At 36.5% G+C, this 23302-nt stretch overlaps 1 protein-coding gene across 2 annotated transcripts; it reads left to right on the forward strand.

The window, feature by feature from the left end:
* Window positions 1-559: 559 nt before the first annotated feature.
* Window positions 560-22330, forward strand: LOC131153186 (fruit protein pKIWI502). 2 transcript variants are annotated; one of them, XM_058105320.1, is made up of 5 exons: window positions 560-1308; window positions 2047-2146; window positions 2267-2362; window positions 2598-2678; window positions 22020-22330. In XM_058105320.1, exons 1-5 carry the CDS (start codon window positions 752-754, stop codon window positions 22080-22082), a joined length of 897 nt encoding a protein of 298 aa, XP_057961303.1. In that variant the 5' UTR covers window positions 560-751; the 3' UTR covers window positions 22083-22330. The 2 variants fall into 2 exon arrangements, with proteins under 2 accessions (XP_057961303.1, XP_057961302.1); XM_058105319.1 differs by having other exon boundaries at window positions 663-1308; window positions 2044-2146.
* The last annotated feature ends 972 nt before the right edge of the window (window positions 22331-23302 follow it).

Raw genomic sequence — 23302 nt, forward strand, 5'->3', positions numbered from 1 at the left:
CTAAAAATAAAATGAAAAGTTATTTTGGACAACTTAATGAACTTTTATTTTTTACCTCAATAAAACAGTTGAAAAAAAAAAAAGTAAGTTGAAAATTATCTAATTTTTTGAAAAATAAAAAATAAAAAATAATTTCCACTTGTTGTAAAATATGTAAAAATAAAATAAAAATAAGACAAAAAAATTACGTGGTTCGGCTATACCTACTTTACGGACGGATGAGATATAAAATTTCACTATTTCAAGAGGAATTATAATATGATTTGAAACCAACTTTTTATAAAATATTTCTCTTATTTCTATCTCTCATCCTTTTTATTCGACATGCTTACTTCAAACTGTTTTTGTGTTGATATTAAAATAAGGAAGAAATGATCCTTTTATAGGATAATAAGAATAACATATAATTTATAGTGATGAAAAACTAATAGGCATAATTTATGAAAGTAAAAAATGAGAATGTGAGGGGCATTAATTTTTATGATTTTCTTGAATCTGTTTGTTTATTAAACTTCTCATCGGCCTTGTAAGGAAAAATGGATTCTCACTTACATCCCGAGCGTTAACTCCAAATTTACAGGATCCCTCACAAGCATGACACGTGTCACCAGTAATCTCCTTCTGCCTCAACCTCCACGCCGGCGCATTTTAACAGGTGGCACCGTGTCGTCACCATCCTCGTTTGTCGGCGGCGCTCTCTAGTCTACCGGTACGACCAACTCAAACAAACACTCCAATATTGAAACCTAAAATGTCCATTACCACTCCCCTTCCCTTACCCTCTTACCCCTGCCCTCCCCCCCTCTGCTCCCATGTGTGCCGTAGCGCACTCCACCCTCCCATGGCTATCCTGCGCCGCCTGAGGCTACGCCCACATCGCCGCCACATCGCCACCGTCGCCGCCGCCGCCCTTCGCCAGGACACTACTGTTTGGACCCAGGCGCCCCTTTCCGACGTGCGTCCGGTGGCCGAATCCCTCTTCCACGTAACTGTTGACGTCTCCGACGCCGCCGACCTCGCCACCTCCCACACCCGCGCCGGCCAGTACCTTCAACTCCGGCTGCCGGACGTCGTCAAGACTTCCTTCCTCGCCATCGCCTCTCCGCCGTGTATCGCCGCCACGAGAGGCGTTTTCGAGTTCTTGGTGAAGAGCGTCGCCGGCTCCACCGCCGAGCTCCTCTGTGGGCTGGGGAAAGGAGATATTGTCGAGCTGAGCCAGGCCATGGGGAGAGGTTTCGAGATCGAACGGATCTCTCCGCCGGACGATTGTCAGACCGTCCTAATTTTTGCCACTGGATCTGGCATTAGGTATGCCTCTAATGAATTTTTATTAGCCGTTTGGTTGCTGAGAAAAAAGTATAATAAAATGCGAAATTGGACGTTGTTGTTGTTGTTGGTGGTGTTGTTGTTGTTTTTATTATTGTTATTTCTTCGTCTTCTTCTTCTTCTTCTTCTTTTCCTCCTAATTTTCGTTTAGCTAGGAGTTTGAAAGTGCGTATTTGGCTAAGTGGGTTGACATTGTTTGTAGGATCATTGGTTGAACTGGGTTTCCCTGCTGCTGTATCTGTTATTCACTAGCAACTTCATTTATTTGAGAAACGCAGACTGATTGATAATGCTCTAGTTTAATTGGGAAATGTTTTATTGATATGTAAATATCTGTTTGTAACTTTGTTCTCAAGCTTGAGTGCGATTAAACTATAAACTTTGAATTGGTGATACCCGCCAGAGCAAGGGCAGCGTTTATCAGCTCTGTCCCGCCACTTGGCTGGATGAGAAGAATGCAGTCTTAGGAGTTCTGTGCAAAAACTAGTAGTTGTTTGAATTTGGATGTGGCTTAATCATCCTTTGTAATTTTTAAGCATTTAAAGGCATTTTCATTTCTTCTGCATCTGTGCTGAGACACCTAAGCAATATATTCTGTCAAATAATGCTATTATTATATTTTAAACTATAATTACCTGCCATAACATGCATTTACTAGATGCTTTTATTTATGTGCTTTCCCATTAATGTGCTAGTTTTACTTTGCATGCTGAAAAGCAGTCCAATCCGATCCCTCATTGAGTCAGGATTCAGTGCTGAGAAGAGAGTTGATGTGAGGCTTTATTATGGGGCTAGAAACCTTCAAAGAATGGCTTATCAGGTTTTCTATTTTACAATCTCGTGTGCCTATTTTTTTTGTTTTTCTTTTTTTTTAAGCGAATCAGCAAACCTTTTCTTGTTGAGATTTCATCTTGAAATTATTTTTCTCCTGCTCTTATAGGACAGATTTAAAGATTGGGAATCTACGGGTGTTAAGATTGTGCCAGTACTATCACAACCAGATGAATACTGGAAAGGTGAAAGAGGTTATGTACAGGTAGTCCCTGCATCCATGCGTCCCCTCTCCCCCCGCCTTTTTTTTTTTTTTTTTAAAATTTGTTTTCCCTCTTGCTGGTGCACGACTATGTCCCTATGCATTTTTTTTGAAATTTCTTTTGGGGATAAGGACAGTGTGGGGTGGGGTGCATGGGTGATCTTTTAAATTTTGTAGGTTGCTTAAAGCTGCATTACTTCCACAATCAGGTTTACCTTTTCCTATATTGCTTTTGCAGGCTGCTTTTGCTAGAGCCAAGCAAATTTATAGCCCTCTGGCCACCGGGGCAGTGCTTTGTGGTCAAAAACAGATGACTGAGGTGTGCCCCTGCTCTCTCTCTCTCTCTCTCTCTCTCTCTCTCTCTCTCTCTTCTAAGTTCGCATGTGACTTCTATTTTATTTTATTTTATTTTTATTGTCACTCATTTCACTTTGAGATCTTGCGAAGCATTTCTTGGATTGGGTTTTTGACGATTCTTGGCCATTTCCTATCTCATTTTGTACCCTAATATGGCACCTAACATGCTGTGGAAACAAGGTCTCACTAGTGAGCACATTTACTTAAATCCTCAATGCAATATAGAATCTTGAATTTTCAGTTATTTGTCAATTTTAGAGTAAAGAATTGTACTGCAATCTCCAAAATGGCTGAATTTATTAGGCATTATTTAAAGATTTTTCTACTTGTTGAATTTCCATTGAAGTTTATGGTAATAATTTACTCTGGAAAGTTTTACACATTGACAAGTAACGTACTTCCATAGTCATAAGATGGTACAGAATATGGATAGGAGAATATGTGAGGGAACCTTAAAACTCATATTCACATAATGTCATTATGTGGGATTTCCAAAAATTTTTACATACTTTCTTTTAAATTATTTAAATAATTTGAATTTTTGGAATGTTGTTGTGTTTCTTTTGAGTTTTATTTCATGGTTGATTCAAGTTGAAGGTGTCAAAAGTGGGAGGAGGAAAAAAAAGAGTATGGGTTGAAGTAATGAGCAATTATATAATTGCCAAGAGTGGAAGAATTACTATAAATAGTGCTAAATGGAGAAAAGGATACATTTAGCCAACCCAAGTAATAGGGATTAAGATTTTGTTTTGTCGAGCTTATTCTAGTTTTAGTTTTGGGGACCAAGTTCTTTATATGATGCACTTCGATCACCAAGAAGGACAAATTAATTAAGATGGTTGATGTTGTACCATTGAATGGTAGGATGCATTCATTAAGCACACGAATTGGCAAACATACATTGACAAGCGATCTAGAATTTTCTGGTTGCAATATTTTCTTGTAAAAACTAAGCACTAATTTAGGCTTAGTTTGCCCCCTTGTGGCTTTTAAAAAGGAACTTCTAAAAAAAAACTAATGGGAAGGAGCTGGTTGAGGTTGTTGTAAAAATTTGTTTGACGTCCTTGTGAAAAAGGAGTTGTCAAAAAGAAAAAGCTGGCTTTGAGTGTTTGGTAAAAAGAGTTGTGAAGTGCCTTAAAGTATTTAAAATGACTAAAATGTGTTTTTAATTTTAGAAAATGTAATTAACGCACTGATAATTTTGCAATATTTGAAAAAATAAAAAAAACTAAGGAAAATAGTGGAATATAATAATTTGTTGGCGAATGTTGACATCGGGCTTGGATGGCCCATTTGGTTGCCAACTAGTTGTTGGTGACCGTTTGAAAACCGAGTATAGATAATGGAACCATTGATTATCTAACTCACCCTTTTTGATTTTATAAAACAGAGTCGCCACTTTATTTTAGTTTTGAAAAGACAAAATAAAGGAAAAGCTTTTGGAAAGATTTAGGTTCGGGAGTACAATTGTGAATAGGAAAGATAAAACCTTTAATTTTTTTTGGATGGAATTTAAAGAACTAGCACTCTACAACACCTATTCCATGAGTGGTTACCATACTTACCTTTTGTGTGTGTGTGTGTTTCCCTCAAGAAAAGCAATTTTTTGTAAAAATAATCATTTAAAAAATCATTAAGATTGAGTTGCAGCAGTAGCCGATCAATCGTGTGCAGAGACCAGTGTCTGTAGTAACCTTTTCTTTCTGTTATTTTTACAGAAAACTATCTATACCCAAAGCCACTTTTTGAAAAGACTTTCAGAAGGTTCATTCAGAGGATTTAACCTCATGAAGTTTCTACTACTTTATGCCTTTCTGAAACAAACATACATTCACAAAACACTAAAACGAAAAAGGAAAAAGAAAGAAGAAAGAAGAAAGAAGAAAGAAGAAAGAGGAAAACTAATGGTTTTTTGTTATTATGGCTGAATCTACCAGTGTAGACTGCCTTCATATGCTCCAGAGAGGAATCAAGCCATTTGTAGTTCATCAAAACATTTTCAAATTAAGATTTAGAAAACATTTTGAGGATTTTTTGAAATCCTTGAAAACACTTGAAGCCTTTGGTTGAAAAATCTCTATTTTTGTTTGAAAACTTTGATTTTTCAACAAACACTCTGCAAGAGTAGAGTCTTGAAAGTTGGAACAAAGTAAGGTTGAAAAGCACAACGTCTTTCCTCTCTCAAGCCACTTTATAGGTGATTATTTTGAAAATTTCGTAAGTTTAGAAAAGTTTTGGTTTTTTGGTGGGAGAACCACAAACTTGCCTTGAAAACTCGTTGGAAATAAACTTGAAACTTGTGGAAAATGCCCAAAAGCCTCACATGGGCATTCATTCCAGAATTTTGTTTTAGACAACTTGGTAACACTTGAAAACTCATGAGAACACTTAAGAAAGTGATTTTTTGGACTTTTTTTTTTCAATGGAAAAACCACGAAGCCACATCAAACTACTAGCAAATCGCCTCAACCATACAGTCTGGTGAGTGTTTTGAACCATCAACGTCATTAAAAACTAGATAAAGTTAAGAGAAAATGGCTAAAAACATGGCCCCTAGACTGGGCAGTCAATCGCCTGAAAAGGTGGGTCGTCTGTCGACAGTAGCCAAGGCTACATTTTTAAATGCCAAGAGGGGCGGTCAACTGCACCTGCAGGCCGGTCGACCATCTGCATTCTTTTTCTTGAGAAATGCAAAATTATGCAATTTTATGCAACCTCTTCACTCTTTCAAACTACAAGTTCACTCTAAATGAATCCTAGAAGACATATTCACCACAAAAAGTACATGTTTTATGGAAAAACAATGACACACACAATACAGAACTAAAATGAAACATGAAAACAACAAGAGTAGGGTGATAGGACTGACCTTGTATTAATGCAGCAATGGTATACCAAGTGGAGATTCACTCATTTAGGACACATATTCCCTTAAGAAATTAAAAGCAAGAACAGAAAGGCATATGATTCTCTTTCAAACTTCCCCAAAACACAATTCTCTTTTAGACCCAAAAACACTTGAATTCCTCTGTATTTTCCTCCCCTTACCTCCACTTAGACGTGCAAAGAAATGTCCCCCACATGGCCTATTTATAGACCATCTAAAAATGGAGGGAAATAATTTTGAATTTTGAAAATTCAAATTCAAACTAAAAATCCACCAACCAACGACCCTGGTCGTTGCTTGACAGGTGACAACAATTAGGACACTTGGCATGCCTAGATCTACCAACCAATCAAATTAAAAAAAAAAATCGAAAATTCAAATTTTCACTTGGCTGGTCAATCCCCCTGTTCTACTGGTTGATCACTATTGTTGGCACCAAATTCCTTCACACATGCACTAAAAAACAAGGAAGAAAGGGGGACCAGTCGACTGCCTTGTGCAACATCTCTTTACTCCTTGATTTTTAGCCTAAATTTTCATATATTCAACTAAGTTATGTGATTATTTTGGGTAAAAAATGACTATCAGCAGTGAAAAAAAGCTAGTCTTTTACCTTTTAAAAGCTTCAAATCCATAGCTTTTAGAAGTTCCACAAAAAAGCTAAAAGCTGGCTTTTTAAAAGCTGAAAAAATTATTTACTAAACACTTTATACTGAACTTTTACTTTTAAAAAGGAGAGGTTGAAGCAAAAAAAATGTCAAACTCACCCTTACGGAGGATGTACATGGGTGATACCTCCCATTGCTTACCTACTGGGTTTCCTTCGGTTCAGATTCTTTGGATGTAGCTGTTAAGTTCCATTTGTTTCCCCCATCCAAATCCCCAACAAAGTGAAACTTGTGTTGCTTAGTGTAATCTTTGACTGGAGAAAGAATTTCATCAATTTTTTAGAAATTTACTTGTTAGACATTGTGGAAGCAGATACAGGGAAAAAAACTGGTGTATAAAGAATGTAGGAGGATTTAGTATTATATTATTCTATATGAAATATATTATCCTTTTTTTTTTTTTTTTTTTTTTTTTTTTGGGAGTTGAGTATTTCAGTAAAGGGAAAGAAGGGTTCAACATATTATAAAATTTGGCCCTTCTGATTTTCTCTCCCTGCCTCTTGCTGGGCCATGCAAGTTAACCATCGTTGGGAGAGTTAGTCTTAGTTGACAAAATACGCCTACTACATATTTTGGGCTTTATTGTAATTTAAGCACACCATGACTTGGTTATGGGAGCAAAAGCATCCCCATGTTGGGGGTAAATTGGATTGTGGTTGGATAGGGAAGGTCATAATGTCTTTGTTTAGGTAAGCGAGATCCAGACTCAGATTTGTAGTTCTTCATGGGAGATTAGGGTTGACGCGAACACAGACTTGAATTCAGTTATTCAGAATAGAATAGATGACAATTGATGTAGGCATTTAGGCTTGGGTTAGACAACATGCTAGCGCTGTTATGGTTTTGTTCCAGAATATTTTTTCAGCCAGCCATGATAGAGTTCAAAGCTTTTTGCTTAATGAAAGCAAAGCTGGTAAGCCTGTGTGAAAAAGGAATTACTGTTGATATTGATAAACATGTAGCTCTGTATCTTTTAAATTTCCTCAAATCTGTGAGGATATTTTAAAGGAGTTGCAATGTGCCCCAATGCAGGTAAAAATTAGGTTTTCAAATTGCATTGGAGAAGAACTGTAACAATTGCAACAAACAAACTTGAAGTCCCACTTGGTGGGATGGATTACATGAAACCTCTTTTGCCGTTTTGCATGATCTAGGGCTATATCCTTTGGAAGTTGAGTCTTGTCAAATCCTTACTTTCTTGGTCCAAGCTATTATTCACTCTCCCTTCCCCTGCTGCAACTGCTGCTAACAATAACTAACTCTTAATTGGCGGGGGTTTTTGGCCAATGTTGCAAGTGCCCAAATCATCTTAACTCCCTTTTCACCTTCTGCAGGGGCTACACCTAGCTTACTGTGGATGTTTTCATTTCATAATTCACCTTTGCATTCTTATTTTTGTGATTTTTATTTTTGATATGTTATTTCTTAGTTGTTCAGCACTTTGATCCATATAGCATAGTTGGTCTTATAGTCATCCCATATTTTTCATTCTAATTTTAGTGCTATTCTATGATGACATGATACACCCAAAGCACTTCTCTTTAACTCTTATGTATTACATCTTCTTCTATTTTTCTTTCAACAAGGTATGGAAATCTGCATGAGCTAAGAATTTTTTGACCTTGAACTTGAATATTTTCTTAAATATTCATCATAAAATTGACTAAAATTACACTTAAGTTTTTTTGCCATACTTCTATTTATCTTAAGACTTCTAGATTTAAAGCTTCTTTTTATAATTCCAACTTAGATTGTAGTGCATGTGTAGATTTCATCAATCATGACAATATCATCTGCCAACATTGCATCATGGACCCCAATTTTGGATACTCTAGTAAGCTCATCCAAAGTAAAAAGATAAGGATTCAAAGTTGTATACTTGTTTTGATTGAAAATTCTCTAGTCACTCCACATTTGTCATTACCCCAATCATACATATCCATATGGAAATCCTAAAACGATACACACACACACACACACACACACACACACATTATATTCCCTTTTTTCTAGAACTCATCATAGAACTTCTCTAGGTACCTACTATTTTAGACTTTCCTTCAGCCAATAAAAATCATGTGTAACCACATGCAATGAACTAAGCTGTTTATTTTGAAACCTCTAAGAAAATATAATTGGAATTAGAACAAGTGGTTACTATGATTATTTTAAACATTCGAGCATCATTTCCCGATATCCAATAGTTTAAGTTATCAATAAATGCTTCTACATATTTTTAATGTCAAAATATGAGTTGCAATCTTGATGTGTCTTCAGATATCTCATAAAAATCTTAAAAACATTGTCGATATGCTATTTATGTTATACAGGCAGTGTGATCTCTAGCGTTATCTTTGGGTGTCCCTGTAATTATCCTTAGTGAAGTATTTTCATTTAAGCTACTTTTTATATAATTATGATTTATATTGATTTAAAAAAAAAAATTTTATTGGTAGAACTTTTTGAAGTTGTCTAATGTATAGTGCTTGATATGACTTCTTTGTAAAATTAACAAAATCAAATAATTTCTCCTTTTATGCTTGTAGTTCACTAGAATTATTTTGTAACTGGTTTTTGCTCTCCTCCTTTTTTTCAGCAACAAAAAAAATGTATGCTGCAATCCTTTTGGATCTTTAATATTCCCTAAAAATGGCTACTATTGGATTTTGGGTGGGTGCATCTTTTCCCAACTTCGTCTACTAAATGAGGATTTGACAAACTAGTTTAGATTTGTCATGCAGCATGCAAGCAAGAGACATTTTACTTAACTTTTATTGCATTTTGGTTTATTTTATTTAGGGTATAGGTCATATCCACATGATTCTAGGATATTATTATTTAGGAAGCAAGATTCTAGGGTTTTAGTATTTAGGAAACTGGCATAAGTTTCTTAAATTAGTTTCCTTTTTGATTTCCTTATATTTCAAGCATTGTAAGCCTATAAAAGGCCCGTGACTTAGTTTTTTTCAGACTTAGTTTTGTTCAGATTGGAACTGAGAATTAAATTTACAGACATTGGTCCTACACCAAGTGGCATCAAGGCCAATAATTAAAACTTTATGCAAGGAATAATGCAAAGTGAGATGTAAAAACTAATTCTTTTAACATACTAAGAGTTGGGGGACCAAGTGTATGACCAGGATCAATAAGGATTGTGTAGGCTGAGCAGATGGAGCCAAATAGGCTCAAGATGTGGGAGGTAGAGATTTGAAGGCATGTGGAATGCAATCCAAGGCATGTAACATGTAGGGATTAGGCTTGAGCAATTGTTGGAGCATTGAGCTTGCCCCCAAGGGTTAGACAAATTTAAGGGGGAGTATTAATGACTCACAAGAAAGGAGAGATGGTTGAAACTCACTTGTGAGAAGTGTGCCACATTGGAAACAAGAGTGGAGGGGAAGTGGCTTATATGCATGGATGGACTCCAGACCTAATGGTTTAAGATTTGGTCCATGTTTGTGCTCACCCATGTATATTAAGCTTGTGTGAGGACTCCCTCAATGCTAACAAGTGGTGTCGGAGCATTTGGAAGAAAGTAAAAGTAGTTAAGGAAACTATAGAATTTGGAGAACCACATATTGAGAGCTCAAGCCTTGACCTATTGAGGTAGTTGAGGACGCTACTTCCTAGATTGGATGGTCATTTGAAGAAATAATGGCTGCCTCAAAATTGGAGCCCAATTCTTAGCTAGTTGATTTCATCATCTTTGATACATTTGTTTGTTGTACCCTTAATAGTATTATGTAAATTGGAAGGCCTAATCACAGTTGTAGCTCTACCCCCTATTTAAATTATATGTTGAGTGCATCATGACGATTACGATACCCTTATTGACTCAGAGTTACTAAGGTAAGTATTATATTATATGCTGAGTACATCACAATAATCAATATTGTAAATTCGTAATTATGTACATGCATATTTACATTGTGAATTGAACAAATTATGTAATTTCATACATACTTATCAGTTAGTTCCAATAACCAAATTGAATAAATTATGTACACTTAATTACATTATTAGGTACATATTCAAATCGAAATGTTGATAATTATGAAAGTACGCAGACCAATATCCAAGTTATAATATTAGTAGCATAATTGTGGTTTAGTTTCAAGTGAAAGGATCAATCAATCAATGTCGTAATTATGCATATATCCGAACCAAACTGTCCATAATTATGTACTAACATAATTACAAATGTAGATATTTGGATTGTAGTTATGTAATTACATACATAGATGTCCAAATTATACTATTAAATATGTAATTATATAATTACGTTATTTAGTTTCAAATGAGAGGTGTGGTCAATACTCAATACCATAATTATGTACATATCTTAACTGAACCAATTACATAATTATGCACAATTGCACATGCACGCTGATTAATTCAGATAATCGAAACAAATCAATTGCATGCATATTTGAACCGAATTTTCCTAAACTACATAATTACACACATAGATATTTGAATTATAATATTAATTATGTAATTGCAATTTAGTTTCAAATGAGAGGAGCAATTAATACCATCATTACATACATATTCGAGTTGAACGGCCCATAATTACGATATTACATACATAGATATCCAATTAAGTATTAATTATGTAATTAATGTATTCTAGCAACAACTATGGCTGTCTTTCTCTTTCCATCATGAAAAAATTCTCTCTCTCGCACAAATACTGGCATGGCTTTGTTAACAGCATGCAATGTTAAGCAATCAGTTCAGATCAAGGAAAAACCTTTGATCTAATATTGGATGAGGTGCAGCAGACCCCTTTTCTGTGTGTGATTGAGAATAACATCTCTCAAAATAGGTGGGTTAAATTTTTTAAGGAGGCATTTACTTGGTTTGCCGATGGTTTATGAACTTTTGTTCTGTTGGAAAGGGGTTCTAGAAGTGTTCGTATGGGAACCATATCTTGCTGGATTTCGATTAGATCGACAAGGGTGGGGAAGATTTTAAGTTAAGTCTGAGGGAAAATGTAGGATTTTTCAGTGTTTAACCCTGGTGGTGTAAAAGGAATTGGATGGCGAAGCTCTGTGGACAATGTTAGCCATCAAGCAGAGGTTGGCAGTTTCTTCCATGAGTTCATCCTTTTCTGAATCTGATGATTCTGAGCTAATCCATGTGACAGCCATTGCATTTTTAATTTTACCTTTGTTTTTTCGTTTTTTTTGTTTTTGTTTTTTGGAGATTGGGTAGTCAGCTCGCCAATGTCCCTACTTTTTACATCCAAAGCATGTAATTTCACCTTTCTTCTGACAATCATCTTTGTAGGATTTACCAAGGTACTTCCCTTTGATGCCTTTTCTTTTAATGAATCTATCCATATTTTCTATCATCTCTTCTTCTGAATTTGCGAAAGAACTTAATTGTAAGTTTGGAGATGCGGGCCTTGCAATCACTTCAGCTCCCAAATCATGGAGTCAGGGGGTGATGGAAGGAAAGAGAGGCGAAGGTTGCACAAATAATTTTCAATAAAAAGGGGTTGTCTTTGGTGCAGGGTGATCTGCGATCGATGGGCTTAGGGTGCCAATACTAGAGAGCATTGTCGCTCGATCAGAGGTGGATGTCCATAGGTGATGGCTTCTAGGGTTTCAGAGGTTGCTGCAAGTCTAGCAGAGGAGGCTAGCGTTGAGCTCAGGGACAAGGGGGCTAAGAATTTTGGGTCGGGTCGTTTGCTCCTCATTTGGATTTGGGCGAGGCATGTGAGAAAAGAGATGCTCTTTTTAACAAAGTTGGGCTACTTAATTGAGCAGTCCCAATGTTTGGACCCTTAAATATTGTGGGCCTTTCTTTGGATTCAAAGGAAGGCTCTTCTCACCTTGGGCTCTCATAGATGGGCCTTGTCTCTAAATAGGCCCATTGCAAGGATAAGGGCGACCAAACCCTTCTCATATTCGACCATGTTAAAGAGTAGGTTCAATATCCTAGCCAAAGTTCACAAAAGCAAGACAAGGGGAAAATGGGTTTTCAATCATCAACTAATGATATCTGAAACATTTCTCCAGTTCTCAAAGAAAAGCGTTGAATAGATCAACATTTAGAGCATAATAAAACAATTTTAGTTTGGTTTCAAAAATGGTTTGTGATGAAAATGAAGATAAAAATAGAAATGTTAAATTGGTTGTTGATTTTGGTTTTGCAGAAGGATAAGAGGCTGGTGTCTCGAAGAATAATAAATAAAAAAAGAAGCTGGTTTGGGTAGGAAACCTGATCTTTTAGGTTTAAATATGAAAAAGCTAAGGGCCCTAAGATGTATGCTCGTTAGATGGTTGCTCTGATGGGTGCGGAAGTGAGGAAATTATAGGAAGCAAAGAGGGAACATTCTGGTGGGATAGGGGCAAAGATTTTAAGGAGAGATTATAAAGGAGAGCCGAGTATCGTGGAAGATACACACAATAAGATGAAGGATATAGCTAGTAATGCAGTGAGCAAAGGAAGGAGGTTAAGAAATGGGGAGGTCTTTCAGATAACAAGTGACAGCATTAGTGAGTTTGACTGTGATGGGGGTTTTCTATTGGATGAGATGGGGGAACATTGTGGATATGATTTTGACTCCTATGATGTACTTGGGGACTTTTCGTATGTACGTCCACCTCCATTGGAAGGATTGGAGGGAGTTTCTATTTTTGAAAACAATGGGTTGAATAATAAATTTCAGTGCAAGGAAAGAATTCTACCTATACTAATGGAGGTGATTTCCAGGAAGGATTTAGAAGTTCAAGATATCATGGATAAATTGGATTTAAAGATGTGTGATGCTAGAGAGGTTGAAGTGCGCTTTGATGGGGATAAATACAAAGTGAAGAAGGGTCAGAGGGAGTTAGCAAATTTAAAATCCTTGATGAATAACAATGGAAGGGGATTGAAAAGGGGCTTTCTTGGTTAATTGTATTTTTTGTTTAATTTTAATTTTAATTTTAAATTTAAATTTTATTTTTGTTTCTAATTCTGTTCTTTATTTATTTTTGGGTGGATTCCTTGTCCTCATAGATTGTATCTTCTCTTTCTCAATCTAATATACCTTCTTTTGTTATAAAAAAAAAAAGTTATGTAATTATATAGTTTACTTTCAAATAAGAGGTGCGCTCAATATCATAATTTTGCACATAGTTGAACCAAACTATTTACATAATTGTGTGTAGACATTAATTGGTTAAGATAACCAAATGTAACCAATTGTGTACATATTTGAACTACATAGTGTAAAATTGTGTAATTATGTTCGTAGATATCTGAGTTGTAGTTTTAATTACTTGATCATGGTTTAGTTTCAAATGGGAGATATAATCAATACCATAATTATGTTCATAACTAATTATATGGGTGACTATGCAAAAATTTTAAACGGGTTGATGTTTCGAGAGGGTACACCCATTTTCACCCATTTAGTTTTTGATTCTACATGGGTCACTCATTTATAAATCATATAATTATGTGCTTGTACCCAAACCCATTTATTTAGGGTGGGTATGAATGGGTTAATGTTGCCACCTCTACATTTGTGTAGCCTAGAATATTAGATGACCTCGATTTGATACAAGAGGCGTCTTTGTGATTCACCTAATGGATTGCAAGATATGAATGATAGTATCATAGTGGTTTGTTTAGGCAATATTGGGGAATTGGGTCACAGCACATGTTGCAAAAGATATGTTTGGTCGTATGATTGTGAAGTAGTTTTTCCCAACAAGTCTCCTTTATCGTCCAAGGGTAGGCATTGAATCACCCACATCTAGTAATAATTTGCTTTAGGATCCATGGGTGTACCCACATTTGCATCTCAATAGCCCAATCTCATCCAAAAGATATAGAATATACTTTCTCTATGAAAGGATGGTCCCATACAAGATGTGGATACTTCTATATGCAAGAAGTATTCTTACAAACCCAAATATTTAGCTTAAAACTTTCTTTTGAGAAACCACTTCAAACTTTGGATAATCTAATCATTGTTAACAAATAATCACAAAATCATCGACCCACACAATTTGAAAAATATAATATGATGATAGGATACAAAATGATCTGCCGCACATTGTTGAAGGCCAAACTCAAGCACAGCTGCACTAAACCTACCAAACCATGCTGTAGGAGATTGCTTCAGAGCATGTGAGGACTTGTTTAGATGATACACCAATGCTAATTCCCCTTAAGCAACAAAACCAGGTGGTTGCTGCATATATACCTTCTCTTAAAGATCATTATGGAATATGGAGGAAGGCATTCTTCACATCTAATTGATGCAAAGGCCAATGAAAAAGGGTTTCACTTCTAACTTTTGCAAATACCAATGATAGATGGTGGCTAAGGCGATGAACAAGCGACTCGAGGCAAGTTTGGGAACTAAGGGAATGTGCAAAAATAATCCAAAACATACACTTGAGTACATCCTTTAGCAATAATATGAGTCTTTAAACATGCCATAGAACCATCAGAATTGACCTTCACAATATAAACCCAGCGAGAACCCACCACAAACTTATCAACAGGAAGAGATACGAGTAATTACTAGTTCCCTTGAGTGTGATCATCCTGAAATGCATGCATCTCTTCAATCATTATTAATAAGAACTAAGAAGTCAAGTTTCGTTCAAATTAATCATTTGGACCAAGTGTTGCAATCCTCCACCCGGAATGGAAAGTAGTAGATGATAGAGCACTACTGAATAGTACTATAAGGGTGACAAGAAATTATAGTAAATGAAATTAGAGATTGGATGTTGGATACACTTGTATTTACAATTTTGAACTGAAAGAAGATTAATATCTTGGATAATGGGATCATGAAGAAGCTGAAGGCATAGCAGTAGAAGCCGGTGGAGAGGTTGGACCATCGGAGGATCTCCTCCCTTGAGTTGATGTTGCGTATACACATGCAAATTAGGATGATCTAGGCAGCTAGAAGGACAAACACAACATCAAGATGCACAGGGATAACAAGGTAGAAATAATGGGTCAGAATTGGGAAGGCTACATTGAGGAAGGGACTTATCAAGGTTAGCAAGTCTTTAAGAAATCAGGATAGTATGGTGTAGAAACAAAGAAGGTAACATCGGTATGAACCAAAAAGAACCAAAAAGCAACACAAGGCAGGACTACGATGTTCATATCCTTTTTGAGTACACGAGTAGCCTTGGATCGTAGCCTAGGAGGATCCAAGTTATGCATTCCCGGAGTTAATGGATTTAGGACACAATAATATATATGAGTATATTGAATAAAGGATTGAGAAGAGAACAAAAGAAGGTACTTCTCAACCAAGAACAAAGGATGGCATTTGTTGATAAGAGGCAAGCATTAAGCGCAACATCACTCCAAAATATTTTAGTGATATTCAGTGTAGGTGACTTCAAGGATATGCCTATTTTCCTTGTAACTCTATTTTGTTGTTGAATGTGGCACAAGATGTTTGATGAATCATACTGTGCTTAGTCATATAGTATTGAATTGGGTACTGAAGTATTCCTTAGTATTATCACTAGGCAATGTTAGGACAAGTAAATCAAATTAAGTCTTTATCTCAAAATAAAAGGCACAAAAAGATATGAAATAACTTAGAACAATCTTATATCAAATGAAGACAAGTCATCCTTGAATAGTTGTGTACAAAAGTGACAAAATTATCAAAAACCCAACTTTGATACAACCTGACTAGTACCCCAAATCATAATGGACTGACATGAAAAGGGCTTAATGGACATAATGGACTGACATGAAAAGGGATTATGTCCATTAATTAACCTGGGAAGCAAATTGAACATGATGATGCTTTCCCAACAAGGGTCACAATCAACTAGATATAGGATTCAAAGTAGGACTTAACTGTTTTAACTTGCCCAATGAAGGATGGTCAAGGCAACAATGGATTTGACGGTGTAAGGCAGTTGAAGGATATAGGGATTCAAAGTAGTTAGGTCCACTTGGTTCATATCCTCCATCAATCGTCTTTCTCGTCTTCAAATCTTAAATGATAAAAAGCGGGGAAAGAATGTGATGGAATAATTCTTGGATTTTGTAATCTTGCTAATTGACTTAAGATTGAAGGAAAAATTAAGAATGTACAAAATAAAAATTAAAAAATAAAAAGAGAGAAATTGAGGTGGGATGTACTATCCCTATTCCTTTAACAATAGTGGATTCATCAGGATACATGAGTTAAGCTTTCAGAGTATTGGAGGGTACTTCTCATATGGTGAGTAGTGAATCTATAGCCCAAGGACTAGTTGGAGAAATATAACATGACAGATAAGCTGCAGGGGTTACTCATTTTGAAAAAGCTAAGCTTGTTGGGATGCTTGAAAAAAAATATAGTACTTTGCTTCCCACTTGCTAAACTGGGGAGAATGGGCTTTGTGGTGGCTGCACTGGTATGCTTTTAGGGGTTTTCTATGAAGATCCCAACATTGTGGAACCGTATGGCCTCCTCATAGTTTTTTTTTTGGGGGGTGGGTGGGGGTGGGGTCGAACTATCTTGGTAACTTTTGCAACTACTTAGTTGAAAATCAGAATCACCTTAAACAACAAAAGCAGTCTTCTTAGAGCTAGAGGTTGAAACATTAGAACCAAGGACTAAGGAATAGGTACTGGAGGAAGCATGGAGGATGCAATTATAAATATCAACAAAGGATGGCAACTTTACACTACCAAAAATCTAGGACAGCCAGATGGGTAACGTTGAACTTGAGTTTCAAATTTGGTAGGACCCAGAGGACATTCATCTGCTCCCTCTATCTTTGCATCTCAAAAAGAACAGCTGCTATGGTTTGCACGATGTTGTGTTCCTTACGCATGCAATTCATCTTTGCAAAGTATTTTTGTGACACTGTTGTCTTCTTGTTGTAATTGAAGGTATTGTAGAGAGAGATTGTGCATATTACTAATGTTAATTGAATATAAAAGTTTGCGTAATGCCAAATCTCCTTTTGTACATCCCGATGCATGCGCATCTGGGCAATCTGGGGTTCCATTGAGTTCGGGAGTAGGGAGAGAATCAATGCTTCTTCCCAAACCCATACTTCTTTCCATTCATTGTCCTGGTAAGTGTTCACATTTTTCTAAACCAGTCAAATAGATCCTTACAGCCTTAGACCAGTGCACATAATTCTTTTCATTCAGCTTTTCATTGTTATACATGGCAATGAAGAAGAAAACATACTTTTGGGTTTCATGGATTGTATCCCATCACACACAACCTAGTGCACCGAACAAATCATGAACACAGAATGAACCGGATAAACAATTGGAACAAATCACAAACACAACGAGTGACATTTTTTCAGGCCCTAATAACCTCAGGCCCCATTTGTTTGCACTTAACTGCCTCTTTATAGAGTCTGGGTTCTTAATGTTCTGAAATTTAGTGAATCTATCTCATTTGATAGACCTCTTGATTGGTGTTGAATTATCTCTAAATGAACAGAATATCTTCACGTTGCTGATTCAATAAGATGTCCGTTCAAAGGCTTTGTTGGACATTGTTGCCCCTTAAAATTGTAATTCTACAGAACCCCATGACACACTTCTCCTTACCTCTGGTTAATTACCACATGACTAAAGTAATTCAGCATTTAACATCAAAGACAGTTCCAATTATAATCTAAATTGCATTTAGATGTCAACACTAAATGCTTAATTTTATCAAACATCCCCAGTTATCACTGACAAACAGCCTGTAATAGTACTATCCAATCACTCCCAGAGAGTGCTGTGCATGAACAACTAAATGTGGGATCTTTGGACAAAAATCCATGACCACAAACTCAATTATATGGTTTATAGAGGGATTCAAATGACACAGGATCAATTTGCACAAAAAGCGTGGCTATATAGAGCCTCACATGGCAGTGCATGTAGTCGGCTGTGAGCCTTTCTATTGGCACATGAGGATGCACGAGGAAGGCTTCAATGATGGGATATTAGGGTTGACAGATTCGGCAGTGTCTGTGGTGGCTATGGTGTTGTTTTGCAAGATCTTAAGGGGTTTTGGTATTCTTAAACTTGTAGTGTTGTTCCAGGAAATTTCAGTGACTGCTGTGTCTTTCAGCAGTAGCTGGCTGCTGGCTGATTTTCAGGCCTACTGTGTTGCTAGTAGTTTTACAGCTGTAGATATCAGAAGGATTTAGGGTTTTTACTTTTTAAGTTTGGTTTGATTCTGGCTGCAGCACTTAGGCTTTATGTCTCTAGACCATGCTTTGATATGTTAACTGTATTGTGTAAATTGGAAGACCTAATCACAGCCATAGGTCTGCCCTTTATTTATAATTTACGCCTAGTACATCACATCACTGTGACGATAATACTCTCACTCACTCGTAGTTACCAACATAGGTAATAATACATCTCTCTCTTTCTCTCTCTCTCTCTCTGTCACACATGAGCCAATGCAATCAGTGGTTGTTGAGAGGAAGACTGCCGATTTGGTTGGATTGCGAGTATGTCAATCTCCTCAGAACCATTGAGTATCAAAGGGCAGGAGGGTCTTGATTTTCTTGGAACTGGGTGAGATTCGATTGGTTCCTTGCGCTTGGGAAGATTTCTGGATGTTTCAAAAGGAAAGGCAAGGCCCATGTTGTCCTCTTGTTTTTGTTGCACAAGGAACAAGAATAAGACCTTGTTGCTTCAACTTAAAGCAAACAAGTTCAGTAACTCCTAACCTTAATAGAGATCAACTGTGGTAGTTGGAGGAACATAGCCTTTTGGCTTCGACTTGAAGGTTGGCTCAAGAACTTTTTTGGGGGTAGCTGATTTGGGTAGAGCTTCGACATCAATCCCTACGAGGCTGAGTGTTCTCGTTTTTGTGGCGGCAGATCCTTGAGCTTTACTTTGTTCATTGTGTGGAAGCATGAAAAGGATGGTGAAGACAAGGGCTGCCATGTACTCCCTCGCTAGCGTCGTTGGGCATTCTCTTGTTATCCTTGACTTTTTCTTTGACAGCTAAGTGATTTTTTTGTTTTGTTTGTACTAGGGTGGCATCCCCTTGATGCTCTCTAATAATTTTTTCTTTCCCAAAAAAAGAAAAAAAAAAGAATACTAAATAACCAATAACCAATAATATGTACCTCCATGGGCTATTCATTCATACTATCTTTGACAGTTTACATTGGTCTACCTCAAGCAAACCATGGCCATGATATGGGTTCATCTTGCAGATTTTTTAAAATTCAAGGTCGAGTTCTTTCTAATTAGGGGAGAATGTGCAACATGCAAATTTACTATTTCAATTTTTATTGTATTTCCTTTGTTTCATTTGGGATTTTTTTAGTTGGGTGATATCTTCAAGATTCTAGCATATTATTATCTAGAAAGCATGATTATAAGGTATTGTTATTTAGGAAACTAGTTTAGTTTATTTAGGTTTCTTAAATTAGTTTTGCTGTGTAGTTTCCTTATATTCCAAGTTCTGTAAACCTTGTTTTATTTAGACTGGAATTGAGAATTAAGTTGCTCTGCATTGGTACTGCATCAACCTGCTTTGGGACAGGATGATCAGAACTGGTGCATTAGTTGAGGTGTTGGACATAAAAACTCACTTTATGAAGGCTTGATTAATGACTGGTGAGCATGTTGGCCACATGTCTTAACAATATAATGTGGTAGGCAGGTTTGAATCCTTGACAATATAGCTAGAAGGGAGCTAGGTAGGCCTTCTGCATAAGTCTTCTGATTTTGAGTCGATCCTCTGCCAATTATCATTGTCTAGTGGATAGTTAAATGATTTTGCTGTATTCAATTCTGCTTTGCAAAGCTTAACATGCATGGTTTTAAATAGCTGCTATGATCAATTTTGGGGACCTGATACCATTATGCACCACTATAGAGGTGGGAATAAAGATCACAGCTGTGGGCCTGTGGCTGCCACTATGATTGCTGCCGCCAGATAATGGCCACTATTACTGGACAACTATAGCTGTTGCTGTACTGTTACAACACTATTTTTTTCTTCTCAATTTCTCTCATTTCTCCCTTCGTAAATCAATTTTGATTAGCTATGGAGGGAGAGGAAATTATTATGAGGATGACAACATATAGAATTATTTATTTTTTCATATTCACATATGTGCATTAATTGACTACTTAAATTAACAATCTTCTACATTGTTGTCATCCTCATTTTAATCTTCTTCTCCCCCTTTTCTTCACATAACTAATCACGATTGATTCACGGGGAAAAAAAAAGAGAGAAATTGAGAAAAAGTTGGAAAACTGAAAAAAATAAATAAATTGTGTTGTTACAGTTCTGTACTCACCATTACACAATGGATGCAGTCCATAGCAGCCATGATGGCTGTGCTTTACTTTTCCCACTGCTATGGTAGTGTGTACTGATATCCGGACATTAAAAATGTTATATGACAGCCCTGTCTGCTATTTAAAACCATTGATGTGTTATAGTGGGGTTCGGGTACAATCATGAGTCATGGCTCCAGTGCACAAAGCTCCCACATATGCGGGGTTCGAGGAAGGGGCGGACCACAATGGCTTTTCAAATAACCAAATATTTTATGGCTATTTATAGTTGATAAATTCTCACCTACAAAAGTTGTTTGGATGACACCGGACGCCTGGGCTCCTTTCTAATGCTAGGATAGCCTGGACTGTAAAATATTTGACTGTTCTGCCAAGATTCTAGGTGTGCACCTAAAACACTTGCTTAGATTATATACAGTTGTGGAAATAAATAAAAAAATAAATTAGTTGCTGATATTTCGTGCTGGATCTTCAATTTTGGTTATTACCATTCAACATAAGTTCACCTTGTTTTTCTTTTAATATTAATGAACTTTACCATTACTCACTAATTAATTTACTATTTCCAACTAAATTATTTTTAAATGGTACACATTGTCACCATGAAAAGTAATTAATAGCCATTAAGATGATATCTGACGATTGTCTAGCTGTAGCCTATTTCGCATGCCAGGTCTATTGGCTGGGGTCACCTGTAGTCCTGAATCATTTGACAAATATGATGCACACAGGTTTAGAACAAAAAGGGGTTGATATACTGGATCATTATGGATAATCCAGTGAACTCACTAGATAATCCCAGCAATTAGAGCATTGCCTTACTTCCATTGACATAATGGATAGAGTGCTTCTTTTTGCTGCCGAAGACCTCCATATAAGAAGATTTTCTCTGCAGCGATTGGTAAATTGCCTGCCTACGTTGGCAGCTGTGCTGGTTGCTGCAGCCACAAACTTGCTTGTTATGCCTCTTCATGTCTTCCACCTGTGCCTGTTGTATGCCAAACTTTATTCAAAAGAGCTTTTGGAAGCTCCTTGATTTGTTTTGACCTCAATGGACAAGCTAGTTCCTGTCATCTTGTTTGTTGGTTACTCTGCCTCCATAGTTCACATTCCCAAACTGGGATTGGACCATCAGTTGCTTGGCGGCTTTCTGTTTCCATATTGCAAATTTCAATGCCATTAATGAGCCTTCTGTAGTCATATCTGTGTACTAGGGCTGGGGGCTCATTATTCTTTTTTATTAGTTTGACATGACTGGTATAGGCAGAATGAATACAACTTTGACATGTCCTTTTATTACTAGCATTCAAGCTCAAAAGATGAAGCTTCTTTGTTAAATTAACAAATATTGCAAGGAAGAGAAACCTATATGTATACCTAGCATCGAAATTTTTTTTACTTCTAGTGTACATTTTCCCATATTTGATTGCAGTGATTGTCAAAATTCAAGTGAGAGTAACATTTGCATTGTTGTGTGCAGGAAGTTACTTCTATTCTTGTAGCTGATGGGGTTTCGAGTGATAAAATACTAAAGAACTTCTGATAGTCATCGATTAGGGCTTATGCTGTTGTACGTTGTTGAGCAACAGTTGCTACTGATTCTTTCGTTCCATGACGCTGAGTATCAAGTATCTCAGCTTGGGAGAACAAAATAATCAATATTGTGATTTCTTATCACCTTTGTATGTTAAAATTGCCATTCAAACTGGCTATAATGGCTAAATTATATTATTTTTACATGTCTTTTGACTGGACTTTTTAGTATTAAATACATTCTACGATTCATAAGCCTATGATTAGATTTACATCCTTGATCCGAATAAGAAACATGCTCCCCTTTTTAAATTTAAATTTTTTTTTTTTTTTTTGTGCTGCTGCTGCTAAGTAGAAGCATGCCACCTTTGATACAAATTTATTAGGTTAGTGGATCGTCCTGTAAACTTCTTCCAACTCTTTTGAATTGACCAGCAATAGAAAAGCAGCTGAAGGATGCTTTGACATTGCAGTTACTGGGGTCTACTTTGTGCATCTACAAATTCTTTGGTTTTCAGTTTGGAAGGCATTGATTTTGAGGTTATTAGCTGCCTAGTTGTCATGAAGGGTGTGACTTAATGTTAAAAAAAATTGCCAGTTTCTTAATCATCATAATAGTCACATTTATCGTTCAGGCATCCATCTGACATTTTCTTGAGTTATGGATTGACGTATTTGAAGTGGACCAACCTAATACACTCTGCCCTGTTTATCCTTGATCTTGCTGTCTGTTAGGCTATAGCCAATTTGTTTACCGTATTTTCATTCCACTGGGTTATGTAGGTTGCTGATGAGTGTACCCATCTTCTCTCTTTAGTTGTTGGCTCTCAAAATTAAAGGTAGGAAAATTGAAAGACATGTTTCTTCAATGAATAATTGTTGATTACGTTTATATATATTTATTATTTTGAGGGCATTTGAACCATGTGGCTCCTTCTAAATGAAGGATGTCAATTGTTAGTAAGCACATTTAATTTGAGTCATTGATTGCTTTTCTATTTTTAAATGAGCCTGTAGGTTAATCTTTCACTTTCTTGCTTTGGAGCTCTTTCAAACACCATTAATAGTCCATGCAACTCCTCTCTTCGTGACATTCATTATAATTTTTCATCTTCCTCGGAGTAATCTTTCTTTCTTAATCAGTCAAATACACATCTTTAGTTCCTTTCTTTTCCCTTTTTAAACCCTTGGATATTCTTTCAATTTTGTGGAGAATTTCCTTGCACCTGT

The sequence above is a fragment of the Malania oleifera genome, chromosome 4 (genome assembly GCF_029873635.1).
Source record: "Malania oleifera isolate guangnan ecotype guangnan chromosome 4, ASM2987363v1, whole genome shotgun sequence".
NCBI classification, from domain to species: domain Eukaryota; kingdom Viridiplantae; phylum Streptophyta; class Magnoliopsida; order Santalales; family Ximeniaceae; genus Malania; species Malania oleifera.